At 39.2% G+C, this 27,522-nt stretch overlaps 1 protein-coding gene across 1 annotated transcript in view; it reads left to right on the top strand.

The window, feature by feature from the left end:
* Positions 1–1,752: 1,752 nt before the first annotated feature.
* The window catches only part of USH2A (usherin), a 391,128-nt gene continuing 365,358 nt past the window's right edge, over positions 1,753–27,522 (top strand). Inside the window, exons 1-3 of the mRNA XM_075147080.1 lie at positions 1,753–1,870; positions 2,621–3,297; positions 7,834–7,999. Of these exons, the coding sequence (XP_075003181.1) occupies positions 2,816–3,297; positions 7,834–7,999 (648 nt within the window). The 5' untranslated portion in view covers positions 1,753–1,870; positions 2,621–2,815. The remainder of the gene's footprint in view (positions 1,871–2,620; positions 3,298–7,833; positions 8,000–27,522) is intronic.

Below are 27,522 nucleotides of genomic sequence, written 5' to 3'. Positions count from 1 at the left end.
ACTGACTATGAAAGATGCTATGGTGTATTTGGGAAGTGGTGGGCCTGTTAGGTAGCTGCAGAATGTATCAGAAAGTGCATTTTGTGATGAATGTGCTCTAAATTTCCTTTCAGATACCTGTTAAGCCTGCAAGGATCCATGGAACAGGCCTTGCTGGTTGCTAGAAAGAGGTGGGACAGAGCAAAACCTGATTTTTATATTTCAGGAATGCCAAGAAATACACACAAGTCAGTCTGGTATCTTTGGTCACTTGGTAAGCTCCCATTTTTGTCAGGTGCATGCTCCATGACTCATAGCTGTTCTCATATTGTTTGATGTCCTGAGGCAGTAGCCAATGTCTGGGATTTTATTACTGCATTGTTTTCTGTCTGTTCTCTTTCCATCGTGTCCTAAAAGCCCTGGTTTGTTCTTGATGTGGAAATGCTCTCACTGTTGTATTATTGATGGCACTGTGGTAGCCTATGGTCTAACTACATTTATCTAGAAATGCTTTATGTGCTGAGGTGTTGCACCACGCCTCAGACCAATGTTTTCCCCCATCCCTTCTGTGGTAAACAAAGTTCTTCACATTTGAATACTTTTGGGAAGGTAATTCTGCCAACAGAGCTATAATGTTTAACACCTACCAGAACATGAAAACACTGCAAAATGACTGATAACATTTTGGCACGAATTACTGTTTATCTTTTACGACCTTAGGAAAAAGATCTGTATTAAAGCCGAGATGTTCCAGGAATGATGCGGGATGAAAGGCTTGTTAAAATGCATTAAGAGTTACAACAGAGGATGATTTCTTAGCAATTGTATATGTTGCCAAAGAATTTTGTCACTATGTAGCTAGTAAAAGTCCAAACATGCTAAGGTGACAAGTTACTGGAGGCTGTTTCAACAAAATTGTCAGGAAAGATACCAGCCAGGTTGCAGCTCATGCAACTTCCATAATAAAGATAAAATTTATAGATGCTTTATATATCCTCAGGGGAGGTATTAATTGGTGCTTCTCTGTCCAGAAATACATATAAACAACCTATTGGAGCTCATGCTCAGCTCACCGATGACAACTTTGCAGCTTGCTTGCGTTTGCTTTGCATAGCCATACAGAGAGAAATGAGGTTTTTGTCAAAAATGTCTGAAGGCCCTGACAGAGTTTCTTCTTTGCACTTTTTTTGCTGTGGAAAGCCTACCTATGGCACCTGCTTGCTCTTGTTTGTGCTCTTCCGTCGGTCTCTGACTTTAAACTCCCACTCTACTTTCCGTGTGTATAATAAATTCATTCCCCTTTCTCTGCCCAGTGAAAGTCTGACCCTAAAACTTGAGAAAACCGGACCCTGAGACAACCAACTCGTCGCTTCCAAAACTTTACAAGGCAGACCTTGACAAACGCACCCCGCGGGAGGCCTCACACCCCCCGAAAGAGGCGGCCTGACCCCGCCGACGTTGAACTTCGGCGGGCCGCCCCACAGAACCGCGGCCTGAAGCGCGGGCCCGAGGAGAGCCGAGGCCCGCCTGCCGCAGGCCGCCCGCTCCTCCTGAGGCGACGGGCGGCTGCCCAGGGCTGCGTTAAATATTTCATACCGCGCACCCGAGCGGCAGCGAAATGGCTTCCCGCGGGCCGCTCTTCTAGGCCCGGGGGAGGGGTGGGTGCGCGTAAAGCTAAGCCGGGGTGGGGGGAGGAAGGAAGGAGCTGTGCGCCCCGCACCGCCGCCTGCTGCTGCGGCCGCTTTAAAACGCGGCGGGCGGGCGGGGGCCGGCGGGGCCGCGGCGGGCCCGGGCCGCGGGGGCGGGGAGGAGGCCGCGGCGTTGCCGAGCGACCGCCGGGCGCCGCGCCGCTCTCCTCGCTCCCCTCCTCTCCCAGGCGGAGTAAATTACGGTAAATCAACTTATTTATCGGCTGCCATCGCGCGGTTCGCCGCCTGCCCCTACCCAGCCTGCCGGTGAGCCCCAGCGCAGGCGTTCGCTATTCGAAAGATCGACACGGGACAGATGGGGAACGTGGTTTTAATCCGCTTTGCCGAGCGCTGAAAGGAGCAGCGTGAGGTGGGCAGCGGGGTAAGCCACGAAGCGGGCCGTCAGCTTGAGGGAGCGATAGCAACGTGGCTGGGGGCTCGGGCCGCCGTTCCCGCTGGCTGGCACCCAGCGCGGGGGCGGGGGGCGTCCCTCAGCGTACCCTGAAATAGCGCGGTGGGGACGGCGCCGAGCAGCTCCCAGGTAGCGGTGTAAAGCTGAGGTAAGCGCCCGGGGGGTTGTAAATGTGAGATTCATCGAACTAGCTTGAAACCCTCAGGAAAGACGTTGGGACGCTGAAGTTGCACGCCCTGGTTTGCTTCCTTATTCTGTGCTCGTTACCTTAAAACGTAAAGCTAAGCGTCGGCCTCGCGTGAGGTGACGGAGCTGGGATAAACTCTGCTCCGCCGTGAGAGCGTGCGGGCTCGAGTCGGCCTAGTCCCGTTGCCCTTGCTTAGAGAGACGTCTTGGCCGTAGCCAGCGAAGGTGCAGGTGGGCCTGCTGGTGGAAATTTGGAAGGATCCGAACCCTTAAAACCCCTAGCAGGGCATCGCCTCTGTTGGTGCAAAAGGGCACGTTCCTCCCACGGACTGTGTCTGTTTTCTGTGGTTTGCAGATACCGGCTGTCACCCGTGTGCGTTTCACTGGCCAGAAGACATAGATGTCCCCTGTGACTGAGTCCTTGCATGGGTGTTTTGAAGATGAAACGCTACATAAACTCTTAAAGCATACCACCTGAGGACATTGCTACCAACATGGACATCATTATTTATTTACGGATGCTTTAATCAGTAGGAGCTTTTTTGTAAACATGAATTGCTGGGCTCTTTCCTTGAGGTGTCGTTTCTTGTTTCATGCTATTGAAACATTAATCTTAACTTATGACTCCTTTGTGTTGGTCAGCTCTCAGGGACATTTCCCTAGGCTTGAAAATGTGGGAGCTTTCAAGAATGTGTCAATTGTGCCAACTCAAGCCACTTGTGGGCTGCCAGACCGAAGTACTTTCTGTCATAGCTCAGTAGTTGTTGAAAGTATTATGTCCTGCACCCAGAGGTTTTGTGTTCAGGAATGTCCATACAGGTCATTGCCGCCTTCCTACAAACTGCTTCTTTCAGAAGGCCTTGGTACCTGTATCACAGAGGACAAAAGGGACTTGCATCCAGGGTCCTTCAGCAACGCTTCCAGTTTTATTTTTCATAATCACAAGGATTGCTTCTCTACTCCCCATTCTCCGAGGCTTGCAGTTTCATTTACATTAACTGTATGGTTGAAACCTGAGCAAGAAGGTGTAATGTAAGTAGTATTGAAGGTGTTTACTTTCCTGGTGCTCTTAAAAAAATTGATCATTGTAGTCACGGTCATTATTAGCAAGCTATTTAAAATTTTAAAAAGGTACAGTGAGAAACTGTGACGTTTTAAAGCCGTATTTAGGTTGGGGTCTTCGCAAATGTCAAGGCAAGTAGGTTCAGTTTCAGTGGTGTTGACTCAGATGATAGTCCAATTGCTTTCGGTGGGAACTATTCATACATAATGCGTGTGTCTATTCTTAAAATCTAAAATCTTATAATCTAAATCTATTCTAAAATCTAAATTTCTAATTCACATTCCTCCTTCTAAAAACTGCTAGAAAAACATGTTGTCAGGGGTTTGTGCTGTTGCTGCTTTCATGATGGAAAAAAATGATCTAAAATTTTAGGAATCCCCCAACATAAGTTTACTGCTTGAAAATAAACAAGGAAAACCCCCAGATCTTCCAAAATGATTATTTCAGAAGTATAGAAGAGCAGTCATAGAAGATCTGGGGAATGTTGACTGAACGAGAGATGGTGTTGCTACTTTAACAAAAGATTCCACTATTCAAACTGCTAATGAAGTTTCACAAGGTGCTCACAAAATAGATGTGGCTAAGCATGCTCCCTCTCTTATTTACCTACATGTCACATTTTTAGCAAATATTGCTATTACAAATGGGCCTTCAGCTTGACTGGGCCTTACTATAATGAAAAACTTGCTTTTTGAACAATGCATCACAAATCCTGCAAAAAAAGTTCCCTTCATCTATCACAAAATACAGAGCCTCCTACTCTTTCTTACTCTGGTTGTGCAGATCCTCTTTAAAGTGAAGCACACAAAAAGTATAGTACATTCCTTCAGTTTGTCACAAATGTTTTTATACTTGTACTCATAATTTATTCTTAGAAGGGAAATAATGATCTGCTCTGTTGTAGCATTCTTGATAGCTATTTTGCATGCTGCTGTGAAATAGTTGTCTAGGGGTGTGAAAATCATCAGAAACAATAGAAATGTCTAAATTTAAAACATACATCTTTATGCAAGGATAGTTACCTTTAAAAAATCAACCTAGCTATAGAAATTGTGGTTACAGAGGGGAAATAAATGAAATCTGCAGAGCAAAAGTGACTTTAGTTTGAGCTTAAGTTAAATCAGCTCAGCTGACGGTATGTGTAAAGGTGTCTCTGGAGCTTTGGCCTAGTGTCTTTTCTAGACAGGATTTTCTATGTAACGCTTGAATCTTGAATGCCAGAGAGTCTATTCCTGGGGTTGTCCTGTGCCATGAGTTCACATGCGAGCACATCAGAGTCTTATTCAGCAGAGCGTATGCCTAACTTGAAGCAGAAATGTCCTACTAGTTTCCAAGCAAGTTGTTGCAGTGATGTGTTGAGTGAGATCTGTGAAACTCCTTTGTCAATGGGATAGGTTTTTGCTTGCATGGAACCTAAAACAATGAAATGTATGTCCTTAGTTTCAAATGATTAAGTGGTGTGCAGAAACCAGACTCTACCGATGTCTCATTATCAATGGACTAGTGTAAAACATTAGCCTCCAGTTGCTGCCGTGTTAATAACTACACAATGTACATATTCCTGTTCAGTGGGTTTTATAGATCACTTTAAAATCTAAATGTTTTTATTCAATTTTTGTAATAGACAACTTCATTCTTCTGCCTTGTGAGATTGCTTCTACTCAACATGTAGAAATGACAATGGTAGAGCCCAGTCCTGAAAATTGAAGTTGGACAACAGTTATTCCAGTGGTCAGGATGATATGCCACTGTCCAGACTCTTTTTTTCACTGTTCACAGAAAGAAGTGTGTGTTAATTTTTCTTTCTTCCTGAAAGGAATACAGAGCTCCAGTTGCGCTGAAACAGTAATTGCACACGAATAGCCACTGAAGCTTGACTCAGAAGGCATCCTACAAAAGAGAAATAGTTTAACAGCAAACTAAGATGTTTTTCCTTTTATTGTATTGGTTTAGTGAGTCCTTCAGGTTGTCAGGAGTTTGACTTACCAGATGTCCTACATTTTGCCAGTCCCTGATGAGGAATTGTCCCTGTTAGATGTCATTTGTGAGACCTTTTAAACCCCATTATCACAGCAGAGGGACTTCACGGAATTGGGACTCGTACTAACAAAATCTTTGCGCTGCCACCACAACACTAGGAAGATGAGCCAGAACCAGCCGCTCATTTTACCAGTAGAATAATTGAAAGTTTAACAAGGTATTTTGTTTACTGGTGAAGTGCTCTTACATCAAGTGCAGCAGACCCATGGTTTTTGGACATGCCATGCTAATGTGTTTATTCGTCCTGAATGTTATATGGTCTGGCTGCTAGAAAGTGCTTAGGAAAGAAGCTAGGAGTGTTGCTGTATAGTATCCCATTGCATCCGTGTAAAGATTGTGACATTTCTCTGTTAGGCATGTGCCCGTGTAAGCATTTTTCTGCTAGAAGTTATTGTGCTGGCTGAAGTGAGAGATACCGATGCGAGGATCCAAAGTCTGAAGGCCCTTTAAAGATTGTGACGTTCTGGGGAAGCAAATATATGTGCATAATCAAAGACGCCAAGAATTTTCTTCATCAATTTCATATACCGAGTTTTCTTATGTGAATCTGGGGAAGAACACACTTTCATACAAAGAGAGAGGAAAGTCAGGCCATGTTATGGATTTATTTGAAGCCCTGATGTTCTTCTAAGATGTATAATATAGATATATGTAGGTATCTCTAATCCCACCATAGAGAATTATGTAGTCAGGAGTTGGCTCTGTGGGACTGCAGGTTAACAGCAGTTGGAAGCTTCACAAAGAACAGTAGTTTCTCTCTGTAATCATGGCTGGAATGGAGAATTGTGCTCAGAGTCAGAAGTAATGCTTATGCCTATTTCACCTATGTTAGCACTAGTTCGTGGTTTTTTTTCTTTTTTTCTCCGCCCTCCCCCTCCCCTGCATTTTCTGCCTCTTGATTTTTCTCTTTCAGTAGTGTGTCACAATTCACGTTTGTTCTTTCCAGTTTTCAAAGTGATGTACATCAAGGTCGCTTCCCTTCTTAAAGTCATGACACCTTTGGGGATAAAAACAATGTGGGGATGTTTGTTTTAGATAACTAAAATAAACAAAAAAATGGATTATCCAATTATTGTTTATTCAGGAACTGGGTAAATCCAGTTCCTAAATATTTTGCTACTTAGCTGAGCCTTCCCTCACATTTATTATCTAGCAAAACTAGCATGTTTACAAGCAAACAAAATATTGAAAAGACCAGTTGACAATATATTAAGAAATGTGCTTTTAGTAAGGTTTGGAAAATAGAAGTCTGCATTTTGAAAGTTGTTTTATTGACAACATTCCAGCACGCTAAAATGGTAACAGTTAAAATGAATTAATTTTTCTCTTGGATTTAAAGATGCATTAGGGAATAATGGTAGTATCAAAGAACAGCCTTTTTGATCCTTTTCTTTTATAAATGCATAGTAGGTGAAGACGCTTATCGGTAGGTAAGTTGTTTTTTTGGGTGGGTCCTCCCTCCCCCCCAAAATATGTCTAAGTAAATCCTGGTCTCATACAAATTTTAATATGCTTCTTTCTGTGACTTAGTGCACTAATTTAGCTTGGTGTAACTGTTAAAATATTTGGCTTTTCATGGGTCAGTAAATTGGGGACTGAATTTCTCAAGCAGCTGAAATGGGAATGCAGAACTTTATAATTTTTGTTGTACTGATGATTACCTTAATAAAATACATAGCTGTTTCACAAGCATATATAGCTCAGGACCCTTGACATCATGGTGATTGGATTGGCAAAAATATTTCAGCAGCTAGATATGCAACGTGGGTTGCTATGGATGGTATTCTTTGTACCTTGTATGTTAGTGTTGCATTTGATATTTATGTGAAATCTTTGTGGGGAAAAAAACCTAACAATTGGCTGGATAGCCTCTTTGCCTTGCTCTAGTTCTCTTAGGTTAAAGAAAGGCTGTGTCAAAGGGAGAGTGTAGGGACAGGTGGTGGTATTGCTACCTTACCTGGACAGATTTGGTGAAAAGATGGAAGACTTATTTCCAGAACATGTCATTCATACTGCTTTTTGTGGTTATATTACATTTGCCTTGTTAGACTAAGAAAAATTTAAGTGCCTCCACAGGATGTACTACGTTGTGCAGCTTTGTATGAAAAGCGCAGCAGAGACCTGCACAGTGCTGGCCAGCCACTGTGGTTTCTGTCATGGAACCCTGAAGAGAGGAGGCAAAGTGGACCCCTCTTCCACCCCCGAGTGAACTGGGGTTGCGTGCACTAAATTAAAAAAAAAAAAAATCTCGCAGATTAAGACAGAAAATATCTTTGTTAAAGTTCTTTTACACTTAGTACATCCTGTGACTTTCACTGTCACTGAGCATCTTCTCAAGAGCTGTATTTTTAACGTTTATTTTAATGCATTCTGGTTAGCATCACTTTACAGGATAGCACCTTGGCAAGAATGTGTATATGTGTGTGCCTCTGACCTTATGTTGTTTTTCTTGGTTATTTCCAAAGGTGTGTGATAGAAAAGGCTATTGATGGGCAGACTGTGTTCAAACTCACAATCTCTGAGAAAGAGACCGTGTTTTATTATCGCACAGTAAATGGTTTGCAGCCACCAATAAAAGTAATGACACTGGGGAGAATTCTTGTGAAGAAATGGATTCATCTTAGTGTGCAGGTGAGTAAAATAAAAACCATTTAATATTTGTTGAAATACAACATTTGTGTGAGAATGGTATAACTGTATAAATATAAAAGGGTAAATTGGGGGATGTAAATGATAACTCTTGAATCTTGTAGGTAAGGATCTTAATTTGGGAGCTCATTTTGAGGCGATTGCTGTTTTCGCACTGGAAAGAAGTGCTGTGCCCATTCTTCTGAACAAACACGACTGAAAATTCTCACCATTAAGAACATGAGTATTCGGGGCAAAGAAAAGCTACTTATTTCTAATGTTACCAATAACTCTTGGGTCTCTGAGATTATTTTCTAAAAAGGAGAATGTCATCCTCAACTATACATGCTAATGTACTTATCTTATGGAGGTGTGTCCCATTTAATTTTAAAAACTTCTTATAGTGCACATAAGTAAACATGTATGAGTTTGTGCAGGATCAATCAAGCTGGTAAGTTACAGAGCTATTACCTCTTACTTTAAAAATGTGATTCAGAATTGTTAAAACACAATCCTTATGCTCTAAAATTCTTCTGTTGACATAACTTTTTAATAAGTGTACAAATATCCACTGAGGATAAAGCAAAATTGAGTTTGTTAAAATTTAAACTGTATGTACAAAAAATCAGTAAACAAACAGAGAAGAAATTAAAATTCAGTTATTTGCATGTCTTGCAATTCCCAACAGACGCTCTGGTAAATTCTATTTGTACACCAAGTTCAACTAATAATTATAAAACACAATTATCAGGTATTGAGTGTTTATCTTCTCCTTCCTTCATTTCCTTTATCCGTTCTATTAAATTTCACTAGGTTTACAGCACAATCAAGAATAGTTTTGCTGCTTTCTTGAAACTTGCTAAAAGGTATTGACTGTGATTTGGATTTTTAGTGCTGATCTTGTCACTTGTAAGAAGTATCTAAGCTGACGTCTTGATTTTTTTGCAGTTTTCCTTTTTCCAGGATAAAAGCATGGTAGTGCGAATAAGATTTTGGCTGTTGGATTAAAAGAGTGACCTTAAGGTAGAACTAATGAACTTTACACTTCAAACACTCCAAGGGTGCTATATTACTGCTGCTGCTGTCAGCCACATTTTGTACTAGCCTCAGAAACTGCTAAAGCCTGGGATAGCAAAGTGAAGAGTGAAAGGGCTGGATTTAAATACACACACATATCTTAAATTGTATTACAAAGAACCCTCAAGCACTCTGTAGAATTTGGTCCTTTGTTTCTTTGGGGAAAGTTGTTCAATGCATAGCAGGAGTAAAGAAGTGTAGCTTCTAGACCCTTGAAGGGACTGCAGGCTTAATACCTTTTCCAAGTTTCTGAGCTCAGGGTAGAACCTTACATTCTGTGATTTGTGGTATTGTAGGATTCAACTTCCCATTAAAGATGATAGCGGCTGCAGCATGATCCATTTAGCACTAGGTCTGAAACTTTAGGCAAAGTTTGGTGTTGGGTTTTTTTTTAAGCAGCTGTCCAAAGCCATTTTTTCCCATAAATGGAGAAATAAATGGAAAATGAGAATATGAGAGACAACCATAAAAAAAAATGCAAAAGTAACATTCATATGGAAGTGTCTGTGTCTTCAGACAATAGTAGTATTTGATGACGATATGTATTTATATATCATGATGATATATATTTGAATGGAAGTGTTTCCTTAAGCTGATGAAAAAGTCTTCTGAAGATAAGCACTATGTAGTTTTATAGACATTAGTAATTTTAGTTAAAGGCAGTGGGAGAACCTGGAGTTTACACCTAAAAGTACAAATCACCTGATTTTACCACAAGTGTGACTTTTGGCTTCTCTGACTAACCAGCCTCCTACCCAGGCGGTGCCCCTGCGGTAGGGTATGGGCACTGCAGTCTGGAGGAGAGACCCTTCCCTGGGCTGTAGGTGAGCTGCCTGGGGGAGAGGCAGCAGAGGGGGCTGAGTGCCATAATGGCCTACTACTACTTCGAGCTTTTCCAAGTAAGTCAGACCATGTAGATTTCCATGCTGTCTTGTTGAGGCGAAACTGCCTCTAATACCTGTAAAGGATTAGCATCTCAGTTCTGTGTCACTGCTGTCACACATAACCTTTTGTTTTCTAGCAAAGACAAGCCCTAGGACTGAGCTCCGTGGAAAAGTAAATTAGGAAAGTTTGCAGTCATCCTACAGCCATGCTGGTTTTGAAGAGGGTATGGCGTTCTCAGTGTAGTTGCTATATAACCTCCTTCTACAGAAACAAGAAGGCAATTGTTGTTGGATGTGAAATGTCATGCATGTGGCTGTGATGTTTAGCCACAAGCTATTAGGTTTAATGAAACAAACAGTAAATTCAGCACCTTTTTAGGTACTTTGCAGAATTTGGAATATTGTTTGGCATTCTTTTTATTGGGGATCTAGCCAGAGCTGGGTGACATGTCCTGATGTAAAAAAAAAAAGAAATTCAGACTTGTTTGACAGCTTGCTTGATATGTTTTTTGGACTAAAAGAAGATAATGTTTGTGAATGTTCTTTTATGGGGCAACTAAGTACTGTTCCTGATAAGACAGTTGAAAATGTGGAATGGATATTTTCACGCATGTAACAAAACTTGTATGTGTGGAAAAAGTGTACTTAAAAAAAAAAGGAGCAAATAGCAGCATTGCCATATTTGGAGTTGTAGGACCCCTAAAAACCTCATCTGTGAATTTAAGATGGGGAGGGTTGGGATGTGATGCTGCTATGCTGAACAGAATTTTACATAAAGAAATTATATTCTCTATGCATGAAGCATAGTAGGCACAAGCTATTCAGATTCTTTTTTTAAAAAGTATGTACTTTTACAATTTTTAGGTAATATAATTCAGATACCGGTGGCAACTGAAGATGTATGTGGTAGCAGCTCTTTTGTTTATTATGAAAATGTTTTAACTTTATGCCAGAGGTGTGGGCATCTAACTTATTGACAGTTGTTTTGGTTTCCCAAAAATTTAAGTTAGAAGCATTAAATGCTGCAGTTAATATCCCTGGCCTTCATATGTGTGACTTTTCTGGTAGATGAAGCATATTTGGTCCTTGTTTTCCCTGAGACTACAAAACTTTTTAATAGCATAGCTTTTCTCTTAAATTCTGTGGTGGTTTAGGTCTGTGTAGGCAACGCAGGTGACAACAGTGGGTCAAAATAGTTACCTTGCAAATTGTGTTGGATATAAACTTGACCAGATATTCTCCACGATGTTTTGCAAAGTATTGTTCAAAGCCTTGTACAGTATTGCATGCTTGACTGGTAGATAGGGAGGAAAAAAGTTTTTGGCATGATGCCATGTTGCTCAGTGACTGCAGACCAAATTACAGATATGTCTAATTTGGGGTGAGTCTGATTCAGGACAAAAGATTTTTACGGAATGCTGGCACTTACTAATACAGTTAGCAAATAGGGGTGTCTAATGGGTCCTGCCCCTGAAAGAAAAACCAATACTTGTTGGTTGGCTCAGAGGGAATTTACACATCTTGTTTGTGACAATGCATGGGTGAAGGACAGGAGCGGACTGGCTGGCACACCCAGCGGCTGCAGCCGAAGAATCGGGGATTGAAGCACAAGGCTTTGCATGCTAAGTGGGTGACAGGAATAACAGCTAATGGATACTGTGGGATTTGGTTTTGATAAGTGTTCATGGTAGATTGGTGAATTTTTGTGTTTGTTTTTTTAGCAGGTTGGTTGTAGTTTGTGAAGAGTGTGTGTGTTAGTCATGTAGCTCACCATGAGAAAGACTGCTCTGCCACGAGTTAGGGTCCAAGTCTATCTCTGAACACAGGTACGCCTAATAGGAGATTGATTTGGGCCAAAGGTCTCCAAAGCCAAGCAGTCAGTAGGATCTGGGAGCCTGCAAACAGGGGAATTCCTGTGGTCAGTAAGAAAAACTGAAATATTGTGCATAAATGCTAGGCAATAGACACCATGGCAGAGGAGTGTGAAGTACTGGTTGCAGATGTGAAACTGAGTTTAGAGAGAGCAGAAATATGGTAGGTTGATAGATACGTTTGGAATTCAGGTATAGGAGCATATGCCTATTCAGGAATGATAAAAATGAAAGCTAAATCGTGGAATAGCACCAAATAGTAATTAAGTGATAAGAGGGGGAAGGAAAGAAGAAAGGACAGTACAGATTGAAAATAATTTCTTTGGAATAAAATAATTCTAGGGGAAGAGAAGGCTAGTTAAATGAATTCTGCTGAGGTAATCTAGGAATTTAAATCCTTGAGTTTGGATTTAGATGTGTAATTCGTTAGAGAGAACTACTACTAAGAACTGTGTCATTGTAGAGACTTATTCTCCAGTTTATAGCTGGGAAATTAAAGTTCTACTAACAAGAGCAGGGCCCAAACATTCCTGTATGTTCTGCATGAAAGGTTTCTTCATCAACTAGTCACTGAAGCAGAAAATCTGGACACCAGCTTTGTTAAGTGATGAGGGCATTATTAGAGATGTGAGTGTCAAGAATAATGTTGAGTATTCATAACTAGATTCAGATGAAATAGGAGAATAAACAGTTCTGTGGTTCTGTAGGTACGCTTTTGGGTTTCAAAGAGAACAAACAAATAGGACTACTTTAATAAACCAAGGTGAACTGCGGAGCCCAGGAATTGAATGGAAAAAAGGCCTGGAGGTTATTAAAAGTAATAGAATTAAGAGGAATCTCTGCCCTTAACAAAGGAAAAAATTGGATAGGTAGTGCCCAGGCTTATCTGGGTGAATGAGCACCTTTGCAGTTAGAAGTGGCAGAGTCTGCAAGCTCTGGGGAATGGGGAAGCAAATTCACTAAGAATGCTATATAGGAATAGAAATAAAACTGTAAAGATGTCAAGCTGAATTAGACTTTGCAATGACTGTTAAATGGTAAAAAGTTCTTTAAGATTTTTTTGTGTGTGTGTAAGAAGCCAAGACCTGTGTACAGTGAAGGTATGCTTGAGATTAAGGAAGGTTGGAGTGCAGTCCCCAACGTAAATAAATACTTTGCTTCCGTTTTCAATAACAATTATGATAACAGTTACAGAGCAAAAACAAGCTGGGTAACAGAAATGAATGTATGGAAACAGAAGTGATCATAAAGACGTAAAAACATGAATTTGCAAGCTTATTGTGTACATGCAGATGCAATCAGATGGTCTTTGTCCAAAAATTCTGAAAGAACTGGTACATAAAATCCTTTGACAAAGAGATATTTTATGCAAATCTACCAAATCAGAGGTGGAGCTATAATGCTTACATTTAGGAGGAAGTGTCGTGCATTGATGCTGGCCAGCAGCCAAGCACCTAGGCCACCCTCATCCCTGCCAGTGGAACAGGGGAGAGAATAGCAATAGCAAAAGTGAGAGAACTCATGGGTCAAAATGAAGACAGTTTAACAGCTGAAGGAAAGGGGGTGGGAGGGGAACAAATACTGCAAAGGCAATCACTGGCCACCTCCCACAAGCAGAGCACTGCCCAGCCAGTCTCTGAGCAGCAGCCACCTTGGAAGTAAAACCCCTGTCTCCCCAAAGTCCTTCTTCTACCCCAGTTTTTATTGCTAGGCATGACGTTGTACAGTATGGAATATTCCTTGGGTCAGCTGCCCCGGCTGTGTCTTCTCCCAACTTCTTGGCCCAACCCTAGCTTACCGTTGAGGGATGGGGGGGGCAGAGTGGGAAAAGAGAAGGGCTTGACACTGTTCAAGCACTCTTCAGCAACAGCCAAAATATTAGTGTGTTATCGATGCTGTTTTAGCCACAAATTCAGAACACAGTACCCTACAGGGTGCTGTGAAGAAAGTTAACTCCATCCCAGCCAGTACAAAGCGGAAGGAGAAAGGATCTTGGCAATGCAGACCTATTTGTCTTGACACAGTGGCATATGAGGATTTAGAAAAGATATTTGAAGGAATAGATAAAGATGTGGAGCTAAATGAAAAAGGGGATAAAATGCAGCGTGGATTTACTAAAGATAGCTCATCACTGTCTAACCTCTTAGCTTTTTGGATGAGAAAACTGATTTTCAGGCAAAGTAAATGTGTCAGGCTTCCTCTGTCTGGAGTTCAGTTTAGAATTGATGTGACAACCCATGAGAAGTTGTAGGGTCAAAGGGAATGTGCATGGGGAGGGTTGGCAATAGATACTGCTCAAAGGAACTTGCTGGTAATCCCGGGGGCGGAGGAAGAGAGAGGCAAAAAAGCGATTGAATTGCTTGAGAATTAGTCTTTGGACCAGCCTTGTGTTGCGTTTTCATTAATGATCTTGGCAGAAATATTAAGTGTGTACTGATAGTACTGGTAATACTAGCTGGTAACATAATGTGGAGAGGCATCATCAGGAAGAGGAACAGTAAGATGTCATACAGGAAGAATGGCATGACCGAAAGGACTAGGGTAACTGGAATGAAATAAAATTTGGTATTACAAAATGCAAAGTAATGAACTTGAAATCCCTCACAGAATTTTTTGCTAAGTAGTTAATCATTAGAAAATTGCTGTAGTAGTAGTCCCGGGTAGTGATGATGAGTTACTGGCACGATGTGGCTACAAAAAAGGCACATGTTGGACAAACATATCAGGAGAGACATTCCCAGTAGTGAGAGGAAAGCATCATTGCTGCTGCTCCAGACTCTGGTGAGATTTTGTGCAAAATGTTGGGTACAATTTCCGTCATTCATGTTTACGGAGTGTAATTCAGAACAGAGCTACTAAGCCTATGATGAGAGTGAAAGGCTCTATGCAGGCCTTACAGAAGATGACTTGGAAAACCCTCCTTTGGGAATTAACTATAGTGAAGTGTAGGAAGTCATACAGTTTTCTTTAAATCTGTTGGAGTGTAAACACCAGGCAGAAAAAGGGACTATTTAAGTTGGAAACTGGGTCTGTTCTATTGCAGCAGAGTGTTCTGAAAAACTGTTCTGATCAGAATAGTGGGGATAAGAAAATTTTTGGGGTGGTTTTTTTTTGTTTGTTTTAAATTAAATTTGGTAACTTTCATAAAAAGGGTAATGTGGTATAGTGCATCCAACAGGAAAAGATGGGAATTCATATCAATCAGTTGTTATGTAGGTGGACTGTGGGATTTTTTTTTTTTTTCTTTTTTCCTTTTCCCACAATATTATTGTAACAACTGTTGCCAGCAGGATGTTGGACATGAGTCACTAATAGTCTTGGAATGGACTGTTGAAAAAGCTACTTGAGACGAGATGGCATCAGTCTGAGAGTAACTTCATACTTTTTAATAGTTTATGCAGCCTTCTTAATATGCGATATGTTGCTGACAGAGCTATTGGCTATCCATTTCTTTGTTCTTTATAACCAATAAACATTTGAGAAAAGTCATCCTTGAAAAGTTCTGCCGAGGTAAGTTGAAGTGGATTTGCAACCAAAGTGAATTTTGACCTTTTTTTTTTTTGCTCTCCAATTAATATGACTTATTTTTCTCTAATGATGTCTGCCTTTATTTTCCAGTGCTTATGGTTTGTAAAGGAACTTATCTTTTCATTTTGCAATTTCAAACAGTTTTGTTTGGTGTTTTTTTTTTTTTTTAAAGCCATAAATTGTGGATCCTATTTCCTTGAAATTACTGCCACTCTTCTAGTTAATTTCAGTTGGTGAAGATCAAGTTCTTCAGGCTTCTGAAAGTTTTGGAGTCCTTCTCTGTGTTTGATCTTGATTTAATAATATTTATCACTATATCTTTTTAGGTATATATTAGCAAAAACTTTGAAGGTACACAGTGAAGTAACGGGATATATAGCCTTAACTTAAAAGAATCTGATATGCACTGAAGTGAAACCTCAGGAAAACTGGTGTCTTAAAAAATTAACTTTTAAAGAAATAAAAAATTTGAAAGCATAGCAATGCATAATTAAGGCCAATTGTGTACCTCATTATCTCTACATAGTGATACCAATATCAGATTTGTGCCACTTAGTAACAGCAGCTCCATTAGGTATTTTCTTTTTCAGATTCACTGTTAAGGGTCTCTCACTTTCCCTTCGATACTTCAGAATTTATTTAACCATTTAAGAAGAGTGGAATTAAACATGAATTTTCAGATATAGCCAAGGCTGCTGAAACAGGACATTCTTTGAGAACATGTCAGATTGATGTATTTGTTTCATATTTAGTGTCTGCAATTATAAAAATAATCTTTTTACTAGCCTTTATTTTGCCTGATCATATCTATGTAACTCTGCCATGTTTTGGCAGACTATAGCACATTAAAAGCTTTAGAAAGTAAGTTTAAAATCTAAATGCAGAGAGGTAACCATGACTGAATTACTCTCCTGGGAGGAAAATGCTCTTAGAGTGCCTATTGAAATCAGCATTATCATTTCAATACATGTCAAATATGAGTCATTTCCTAGTTTAGGCAAAATTTCTTTATAAATCTTTAAATCTTCCAGTTCTTTCAAGAAAAGGTTAAAGTACTTATGATTTAATGAGACCGCTTTACATCATAACTGTTTGACTATCAAGAGAAAACTTGTCCTTTCCAATTTGTGAAATCCTTTTATTTTCTGCACAAGTTTTTGAATACTTTAAAATTTATATTAAAAGCAAAGAAACTGAGACTTAAAAGCCAGGAGGAAAACATTTACTCTCTCTACTCTCTGTGTATGTATTACTAAATATGAGGTGTTTTAAACTGTTTCCCTAAGTTTAGTAAGGACACAAGAAAGCAAGGAAGCATTTTAATCTAACGAATCACTTTGATCTCCTGTTTGAAGTCATCACTTAATATCTATTAGGAGTAGTTTGTCAGTCCCAAGAAGGGAGGGGAGAGTGTGCATCAATTCTACGCATTAGAGCTTCTTGTCTATTAATTGCAATTGTGTGTTGAAAATATTTAGGAGGATGCAGTCTGTCCATATGATTGGTGCTATGCTCCCAACAGACAGCAGAAATAAAACACGTTACAGTCTATATAATGTATTTGAGTGTCTGTTTAGAGAACTGTTCACAGAAACAATGAGCATAGCTCATAGAAACAATGAGCGTAGCTCGCTTGGCAACTGGTTCATCATTTAATCTGCTATGGTTGCAGGCCATTCAGGAACTGCTGCTGAACTTGCACCCTTGGGGTTCTTTGATATTAGTAAGTTGCTGTGCTGCATCCAGAAGTCCTACTGTGGTTCTTGCCTCTTCTTCTGGTCCATGGGTACTAGGATGCTGACTGTTTGTGTTGATTTGAAAGCTCTTTGTTGTTACAACTTCAGCTCCTTGGGAAACTGGGATATTTTCTATCTTCTCTTCACTTATACTGTCTCTTAAACTACTTCCTTTCTTGCCTGAATATGAGTTCAGGCAAGTTCTTGCATATTTGCAGATTTAGATTTACAGTCTAGCAGCTGCCTGGGAACACAAGACAAGGAACTTCATCTGGGCAAAGATTTAAATTTCAGAGAATGCCAAAAATACAGGTTTTGTCAATGCCATCTTGACTACACGTTTTGGAAATTGCAAATGTTTTTTCAATTGCAAATGCAAATCCCACTGAAGTCTGCCCAGACTCTATATTATGTACGGTAGGAATGGAATTAAGCCTTTGTATGACCAATGCTGGGAGAAGGTAGTACTGAATGGTTTGCAGAAGCTATGCCTGATTTGTCTGGAGAGTTTCAGATGAGATTTGAAATCCGTCAAGTTTCAATTTGTTTTACAAGCAGTTTGTTTCCTTATACAAAACTATGCGGCAGCCAATTAAATTGTATTTTTAATAATGGAAGCACTGTGTTAAGAATGATTTGCCTGCTTTTTTTCTCCTAGTCTCAAATCTTTAAATGTCCTGCAATTCTTAAGGTTGTATTTTTGGCATCTGGTGCATTTTTGCTTTTTTATTTGATTTTTATTTTTTAGATAAAAATGAGTAGAGATGAATAATTATCTGTGCTACTCTAGAATTGTGGGGGGTTGGGTGTTTTCTTTTTTTTAATTAGAAAATAACTTTCAGTCTTCCTAAGCATATAATAATTTTTTTAGGATAATTAATAGCTGTGAATCAAACTTCTAGTGGCCATTGTAATATGCAATATATCTATTTCTGTCGTGTAGTTACAGTAGATAAAATATCATTTGTAAGCATATTTTTTGTTGGAAAAAAATTGTTATTTAATGTTGTGGTGGCATATGAATCAAAAAGGTATGTCATATCATACGGAAGTAGCTTGCCTACTTCTTAGAGGAGAATGTTTTGAAAGGTAAAAAAAAAAAGATGTTCTTCAAGTGTTCAAATTCAATATTAAGAATAATAGTAAAAATTGCATAGCTAGAGTTAGAAGAACTGAGAGAAAGAGATGTGTGCTGTTTAACAGCATCCTGTGAATTAAACTGTGGTCATTGGAATCAGCTATTTTCAGATTGCTAGAAATCTGGATCCTACTGGGAGAAACATAAGCAAAAATCTATTGTTTAAACTAGATAGCCCTTGATTCTGATTCTGAACTAATTTCTTAAATACATGTACACTTGGGTTCCCAGAGACATATTGCTTGGTGTAACTTTAGGTACACTTCTGCAGCTGTATGACTGCTCTTCTGTTTGTATGTTTGTGTGCCCTTGAGTTGTGTAGGGAGCAAGCTTTGAGAGATTGGAAGTAGCGGCGTGTACTTGATATGACTGTTGGTGTAAAACATTAAGATGACACTCGCAGGGTACATCTACATTATCAGTTTTGTGTACGGGAAGAGTTTGATACAGGTTTGCCTTCTGTCTGTTTGGAGTCTTGTGTTACTGAAGAGCACTGCTGATATGGTTGAATTTGATTCCTTTCTGGAGAGACCAAGCTTGAAGATGTACACTGGAGTATCGCTAGAGCACACCATTTGCAATGTGGGCGGAAGGTCCTCCAGCAGGTAGTTCTTGGCATGCACAGTGTGTGAGCAGAAAACTGGCAGCTGGTTTGAACTTCTTTACTGGTAAAGATGGATCACAGATATTGAACCGTTGTCCTTCCCTCTGTATGCTGTGCCAGTTTCTAAGTAGATGTTTTCACAAGATACTTGAAACTTTTTTGATAAGAGTCTAAAAACTTCATGAGTACAGCCAAATAGAACTGCTTCTGCTTTTCCTGTCATTTAGGAAAAAAGTAATTATTACATTCGGTTCAGGTTTCTGTAGCTTAAAGACGGAGACTTAAGTCAGAAGTCTGATCAAGAAATGGAAGATGAAACTTTCAGATTGTCCTGTATGCAATTTCCTTATTTATGTGTGAACTCTCTCATGTACATCTTGCATTATCACCTGTGCATGCAGCAAATGGAAGGTGACATAAATTACATGTGTAGATCCCATACAATGCAAAATATATGTGTGCTGGTGGCAGTCCACAGGAGGAATCTTCTGGTAAGTCTTCATGTATAAGTCTTCATGTATCATTTTCTCATAGAAGCAAAGAATATTCCTTGGTACTGAACAACTTGTCAGCTTGACTGGAAAGTAGTAAGTTCTGGGATGGAAGAGGGGGAAGAACTCCTCCTGTCCATATATCTTGTTCCAATACCTCAGCTCAATAATGCTCTAATTTTTGCATCGTTTAAGAACTGCTGTGTGGGTTTGGCAGTCTGTCTTGATAATCTGTCTTTGAGTATGAAAGAAGAGTAGATGCACAGAAACAGCTTTCTTTTAGATACATCACTGACCTGTTCTCTGACAACCAGTGTTTTTGAAGCTTCTTCAGCTACACTGTGTTGAATAGCCACTGACTGACCTATTTTTGGTTTAATAGTGTAGTTCTTTTTTATAATTTATATTTTGGTGTTGCTCGTATCTTGTGGTACTGAGTTCCTCATATGCAATTATGGCTGTATTAAATTGTTCTTTATTTTAAATCTGCTGTCTGCTGATTTCTTTTTGCCAACTTCTTTTGTCAGTTGCTTTCTATTTATCATTCTCATTGCTATTTGATATTTTGGTTATAGAACTTCATTGCATGTTATAATTCATTATAAACTGGATCTCTCCTTATATTGAAGCCATTCTGAAGTTTGGTCATCCTCACTGATCTTTTCTGAAACTTTTGGGGTTATACTATTATAATTTCGGGGATGCAAGGGTCTATACAAAACGTTAAATAGCAGAGATTTTTGGAGTTACCTACTGATAAACTTCTGTCTGTGTGAAATTTGGATATTTAATCTCTACCAAGTTTGAAACCTTTCTGGAAAGCCAGTATATGATATTGGTCAGTTCTTCCCTATCCACATGCATCTTAACTACTTCAAAGAACTCAAAGTTGGATCTTGATTTCCTTCCGCAAAAGCCACGTTGCCTTTTCCAGTATACAATATTTATCCATGTGATTTTCCAACCAGTTCACCCTGTATAGACTTGATTTGATGGATTATCAGAACAATTGCTCCAAGACCTGGTCATGCATCATGTCTATAATTTTAATTTCTGCATTGTTCTTTTGATCTGTGCAGGCCTAATTGAAAATAGTATTTTCTGTTTCTGCTGCTTTTCTGATCTCCCATTGAATCTGAAGCTGCTGTTTTTTCTTTTTTATTTTTAAAAATGGGCTGAGATTCCAGCTTCTGTAATATGTTTTAATACAGTTAGCTCATTTATCTTATCAAAATTTGAACTTTTTTTAAGGTATAGCAACACTTTTTCAGTGGTATGATGTATGTAATGCCTGACATTCAAGTTCAAACATCTTAGGCTTTAGATTTTAAAGACAGGCATATTTTGTCACAGTCTACAGTCTACATGCATGCTTAGTTAGGACTTTTTTTTTTAGATATTTTAAAGTTTTTTTTTTTTACCTAAACTTGATTGGTTTCTTTCCTGATTTGATAAAGAAGTAAACTGGCCCTATTTGGGTGTAGGAGAAGCTTACCCTTGTTTGATTCTATCTATTCCAGAGAAGTGTCTCAATTCTGAATTGACCTAAATCTTTTTTCCATGCACTGTTTGCTCGTTTGTGTGTAGAATCACGCAATATCGCTTATCTGACCCTTTGTGATACTGGCAGCATTTCAAAGAATGGCGCTAGCTTTGGTCTTCTGCCTCCTGAATTAAAGCCAAAATATTTTACTCTTGAACCTCTCCTCTCTCCTTTCCAGTGGTATTTAGGTGTACCATCACTATTGACTCTGATTGTAGATGGCCTATATATCTTGTGAGGTTCACAATCGTTGCACCTGTAGACAAATCAGATGTGATATTCAGTGGCAGCATAGATTAAACTACCAGTATTGCTCCTAATCTGACATTTCAGAACTGCAAGCTTCTGTTTCTTTCCACCGAAATTCTTACCCTGAAGATTTATCCTCAGTGCTCAGAGACATGTCCCTTTCTCTTTCAAGCTTGATGACCATGTCCCATGGGACTTCTCTGGTTCTTGGGGTCAGGACTGGTCAACAGAAAAAGTCTCTCATCTCTCTGAGCTTCTCTAGGTGGCCTGCTTGAGTCTTGATAGTAGATATTCTGTCTCTTCAAGTTACTATTTACTTGTGCCTTATGCATGTACCTCTTGTCTGTAAGGCAGGTAATTATGTGTGTAACAGGTCGGTAAACTGGATTACCACTCTTCTGCTGGACTTCTATGTGCATTTTATTATATTTGAAGGGCTTTTATCCTTTTCCTTAAATTGTGTTTATTGGCATCCACATCTTTGCTGTTGATCAGTAATCTCCCTGGCCTTTCTGTGCCTTAACTTGAGGTCTGCATACTGAAGCACACAAGAAACAACTATGAACTTTCTGAGTAGCCTCCCCTGGTCATCTCCTGGCCCACCTCCAACAAAATGTGGTTGAGTGTGGCTGTATAAACTTTTTCTTTTAGCTTTTTCCAAAAATAAGCTACCAAAACACAGCCCTGTGAGTCAGGTTTGGTTTATGTTCAGTTAACAGCACAGTTTGGATCTGCTGCAAAGCTTTGCTGGTAAGATGCTTAGTAACTCTGGAGAAAAGCAGTTATTATTAAAAAATGAAAATTGAAGCTTACGGTGAATTGTCATCAAAAAGAGTGTTGGAGAGTTACAGTACAAAGGAATAGTTGAATGACCGTTTCAAAAGGAGTTTGTGATGGAAGGAAGAAAGCAGGGCACAGAGGAGGAGGGAAGGGCCTGAAGTAAGGTTGTTGGGAGGAATATGAAAGGAATCAAAGAGAATTTTGTGGATCCTTGACCATGAAGAGAAACTAAGCTTTGAAAGAAAAGATGAGACTTTATTTGTAAAAATCCCTTAACTGGATACATGGAACTTTTGTGGTGAGGCATTCAGAGGGCAAGAATAATAGCTTTCTTCTTATGTAAATCACCACAAAAAGTGACAGAGGGATGGATTTTCAACCTTCTAGTACCAGCAGAGCTGTTCAGCTGTTGTAGAACCAATGTATTCTTGCATTAAATTTGGGAATGGCTTACAAGTCCCAGTACCAAGCAGTGCAAAGTGGTGCAAGATTCTTATAACATAATCAATTCAAAATATAGAATTTAATCTACAGCTGATAGTGTAATTCAGGGTTAATAATTGTATATTAGTAACAGCTCCCTTCATTTGTGTGGGTATCTGCTTATTCTTTGACTAGTGAAGCACAGAGACTTTATTCAGAAGGGACGTTTCATTTGACATCTACATCTCATCCCTAATTTACATGATTACAAGTAGTTCAGGAAAATTCAGAATCAGTGGTTGTGCTGTATTTTAAATGGAGGGGGCAGAGAGAAAATGTGCATTGTTATGAGATTATCTAAAATGTACTTTCAGACCTTTTGTTTCAATTAATTTTGGCAAGTCTATTTTATGTAGCTGTTTTAGCTGCTAAAAAGCAGCTTGTTGAATCCATAATACTTGTCTCCTTTCATGTTACTATAGTGATCCTTGGATCTTGGATCTGATTTGTTCTGTGACTTGGGGAAAATAGAGCCATTATGCAGCAAGAAAGCAATTGTTCTCCATGTATTTTCAGATCTGATGACTAGGATCCTCTTGTTATGTTTTATTGTTTGGAACTCATTTGCAGCACAAGAGTCACTTGTTAAACCTTTCTATGTAAAAAGAAGAGAGATTGATCAATGGTTAAAATAGTAGACTAAAGCTTATTTGTTAATTACTTTAGTTTTTAACAGAATCTGTGTTTGCAATCTTGAGCTCTCCAGTTCTCTCTGCCATTGCCCTGCCCAGAGATGTTTATTCTGTCCTGAGGCATCAGTAATAGATTGATAGAGCTCTACTGACACAGTCAGTAAAGAATATTTTTCATTGGTACAGTGCTGGTTGGAGTAGAAAGTGGCAGAGCTGTAGTTAACCATTTTAATATTACTTCATAGTACTGAAATATTGGTGAAGGTACTCACCAACAAAAGATTAAATGAAAATTGCCAATCCATAATTGGAATGCATACTCTGTGACAGAAGGATCGCTAATCTGTGATTCAATGCTTTATTTTAAAACAATGTTTACTTATTTAAATACTAATTCTTTAAAAATACAGACCATTTCAGAAGCTGTCGCTTTTTGCATTTATCTTTCTTTGTCTTTGGCCGTGTTTATCAGATAATTGACAGTGTGGGTTATTTCATTCAGTTTTTAACACAGTACTAAAATTCCCCTTGTCCAAAAAATTAATGACATACGTGATTCTTATTTTGGATCCTTCTGCTTGCTGCTACTTGTGTTTTTGCATCTTAAAGGCTTTATTAATTAAATAGCTATTAGTTTGTCTTAAGCCTGTAAACCACTTTATGGATCAGTCTGCATTCCAGTTGCTTTCCAATTTCACTGTTTGGGGTCAAATTTGTATTAATATATGGCTTGTTCTTGAACAGAGAGTTAATTGCTTCAGGAGCACTCCAGGGTTCCATTTTTTTCTTCCCCTTCCCCCCTCCTCACCTTTTTTTTTTTTTTTAAATTTATGTTGTTCTTCAGGGAATTCAAGCTGAACTAGTGGATCTATGCACAAAAAGAAAGACTTGGACTGAAGGAAAACCATTTCCCGTTGAGAAGAGATTAACATTGTAGGAGATAGTGAAAAAGAAAAGTAAAGGAGGGCGAAAAGAAAAGCTAACTATCTTTTATACAAATGCTAGGAGCATATGTAATAAGACTGCTGAATTGGAGTGACATGTTTTCAAGGATAAGAAAGATATTATTGGAATAAGAGAGACAACCAGGAAAATGAAGGGGGATTTAGAATGCCAAGATACACAGTTTTAGTGAAGGGAGAGCTAATATAAGCCTGGAAGAGAAGAGATGTAACAATATTGCTGAGGGATGATACTCAATCTGCAGTAGGGAACACCCCTGCTTCCCCTCTCCCCCCCGTTTTTTGGGTTTGTTTTTTTTTTTTTTTTCCTTCTTTTTAGATGAAGTTCAGTGGTTTGCATACAAGGTAAGGACAATTTAATGTAGTTGTGATTCTTGGCTGTTGCACTAGACTTGCAGGTAGTCAGAAAAAAAAGCCCAAGCAATAAAAATATTTAAGACATAAAACAGATCCCTAAGAAAACCAGAACTTTGATTTGAAGAATGCTGGGATATTGAGGAGGAGACAATAGGAAAAGAGATTGTTAGAGATCAGTTAGGATATTGACTGTATTAAAACTACAAATGAGAGCATGTTTCCACTGTTGCTGCAAGGTTGTTGCCTTTATACTGTTATTGAAACAATGTAGAATATTGTCACTGTTATCATGGAAAGATTGCAAATATAAATCTGTATATGGAGATAAAAAACAAAGTCAAATGATCATAAAATCATGAAATTTGAAATGGTCGTGCAGTGGGGGTATGTGCTAGATGGGGGAAGCAGCCCTAAAGTTATTGATTTTAGCAAAGCTAACTTTGAAGGAAAGCAAAATGCTCCCGGGATTTTTGCCTGCAATCCTGTGATGAATGGGAAATCCACTCCACACAAGTAGAGAGTACATAGTGTATGAAACACGTAGAGAGGCTGCAATTAAAATTCATCCCAGTTAAGTCAAGAAAAGGAAAGGCCGATATGGGCCTGAGGCAAAAGAAGGAAAGGCAAAGAGACAACTTGCCCCTCCCGACCTTATGCTTTTTCCTTCCCCTTCGCTGTTCTTTACCATTTCTTCTACTGTGCCTTTATCCTCTCCAGCCCTTCTGTTTTAAGACAGTTCTGTCGCTATGGTCCCCTGATGAGGTTTCTTCCTCAAGTCTCTGTTTTTTGTACACTGGATTTCTCAGAGCATGGGCTTGACTGTTCAGAGTGCTCATAACATGGGTGTGAGTCTCTCCCTCTTTCCTCCCCAAAATGCTTACACTGTGCATCCCCTTAAACATGGTTGCCAGCTGTATGTAGTCGACGTTTCCTCTTCTGCAACTTCCTTTACCTGTTTGTGGCTCTGGGATGATTTCAATTCACTGTATGGTGAGGGAAGGAATGAGGCAGTAGGAGCTGGGGAGGGCAAGCGAGTATGTAACAACTCATCTAGACAGTGGGGCTGTATGAAAATTTTTAGAAAAAGACACTGCTCTGCTGGAGCATCTACCACTGAAATGGCAGGAGTTCTCAGGGAGAAGGGTCAAGGAAGCACATAGATGGTTGCAGGTGGTGTTCCTTTCCTTTGTGCAACATTAGGACACAAATTGGGTCTTCTTTTGGGACCCAGTATGCAAGATGCTTTATTTTCCAACATCCCACATACACACATTATCAGACATCTTGTTTCAAAGTGTAAAGAACAGCTGTGAGGAAGAAAGTAAATTTAACATACTTGAGGTCTGAATGGCAGGTGTAAAATGGCATCGCTGAAGCTGAAAGCAGTTTATAGTAGCTGAAGATCTGGCCCTTAACTAAAGCAAACAGTTTGAAGAAATTTTGATCTGGCATTTTATTTTTAAAAGGTGAACAAAGATGATAATGACAAAAGTGGATTTCAAAGAGAGATTTAATGGGACAGTGATGAAAGATCGAGTGGTCTTTTTCCATCAGTCAGTCTGTATTCTCTCTTTTTTTTTTAAGTCACAGTGACTTGTTAACTGCAGAAATTGGCAACAGGCGGAGAGGATGACCATGTGGTCTTATGGCATCCAGCTGATGACCAGTTTCTGAAGATGGTATGAGGAGAACTAAAGTTTAGTTCCATGTGTGTTGTGATGATAGTTGCATCTATATTTAAAGCTTTCTGTCACTGAAGCACTCTTGGTGTTGTCAGATGTCTATTGGACTGGATGAGCTGCAACTTCTTGCAACTGAATGTCAATAAGACCAAAGCAATTTTGGTTGATTCATAGCACCAGCTTAAGCATATTCACTTGCACGGATTACATTTGACAGATAGTTACCTTCAGCTGAACTCTGTGGTTAGAAGCCTTGGTATACTCTTGACAGTGAGCTTAGAGCTGATGTCTTATGTTTATTTCATATCCTGTTTTTGCCTTCCTAATACTGCATGTGTATGTCTACATTTAAATAAATTCACAGCTGAAGTACTAGTCAGTCCACTTGTTATCTCTGGACAGAATGTTGTGATAAGTCAATTTCAGTATTTAAAAAATGGTGGTTTTTCCCATTTAGGCAGTTTTAATTTCAAAAGCAATCTAATCGAGGATTTTTTTTTTTATCAGGAACTCCTGGAAAAGTGTCTGTCAAAGTCTAACAAGAAAAGTAAAAGAAAGAAAAAAGTAGAGGATAAAACCAAAGATGAAAAAGTATTATGCCTTTTGGAATGTTTTCCTGGTATTCTACCAGTTTGCTGGCCTGCAGGAAAATATATTCAACACAGGTGTTCTTACCCTGTTACATTACTGAAAGTTAAAATCCTCGTGTGCAAAGTGTCAGCAAGCTTGTGCAAAGTGTCATCAAATAGTGATGTGTGTGCACATCCCCTATAAATCTTGTAAGAAAGGCATCTTTCCAAGTCTTTTCTTGTAACAGTCCTAAAATAGTCTGGGTTAAAATACAGTTTAATTCACTGATTCAGTTAGTTGGTCCTGCTTATGGTGAACTTACATACATTGAAACTTCATTTGGAGCATACTGAAGAAGAATTAAACTTTTGAATTATTTCAAACCATTTCCCTATGCAGGCTCCTAGTCAGCTTAAAGCAGCATCCTGATTTTGAAGAAAAATTCAGTGATTTAGTGCCAAATAGCTTGTGCGTATACTGTTTCCACTCACTCACAACTTCAGTTCCTGTTTTTAAAGGCTGAAGGTGATTTTCCTATAGAGCTTAAGGAGGTGCTAAAAGGGAGATTTTGGAGTTTTTGCTTCCTTCTCTCAGTGAAGAATAGGAATGTAGCATCCTTGAATTTTTATATGAATGAACTAAAAATAAAATACTTAAACTAAAACATTTGTAGTTGGTGTATTTTGGCTAGACTGGCGTGCTCTGGTGAGAGGGCAGAGTTGACTTTATATTTTTGGCTACAGTTCAGCCTAGAACTATGTTGGCAGGGCTTCCTTCCAAAAATGACAGAATGGTTGGAAGTAAAGGAATCTCCCCTAACCATGAATGCTAACTTAAGCACTGTCTTTTTAAAAATCATAATAAACTCCCTGACCACGCTGTTACCTAAGTCAGTGGTTGCAATGAATGGCCCCAAGCCCTCTTTGTTTTTTTCCTGTA

The sequence above is a fragment of the Calonectris borealis genome, chromosome 3 (genome assembly GCF_964195595.1).
Source record: "Calonectris borealis chromosome 3, bCalBor7.hap1.2, whole genome shotgun sequence".
Taxonomy (NCBI): Eukaryota; Metazoa; Chordata; class Aves; order Procellariiformes; family Procellariidae; genus Calonectris; species Calonectris borealis.
This window is presented reverse-complemented; position numbering and strand designations above follow the sequence as displayed.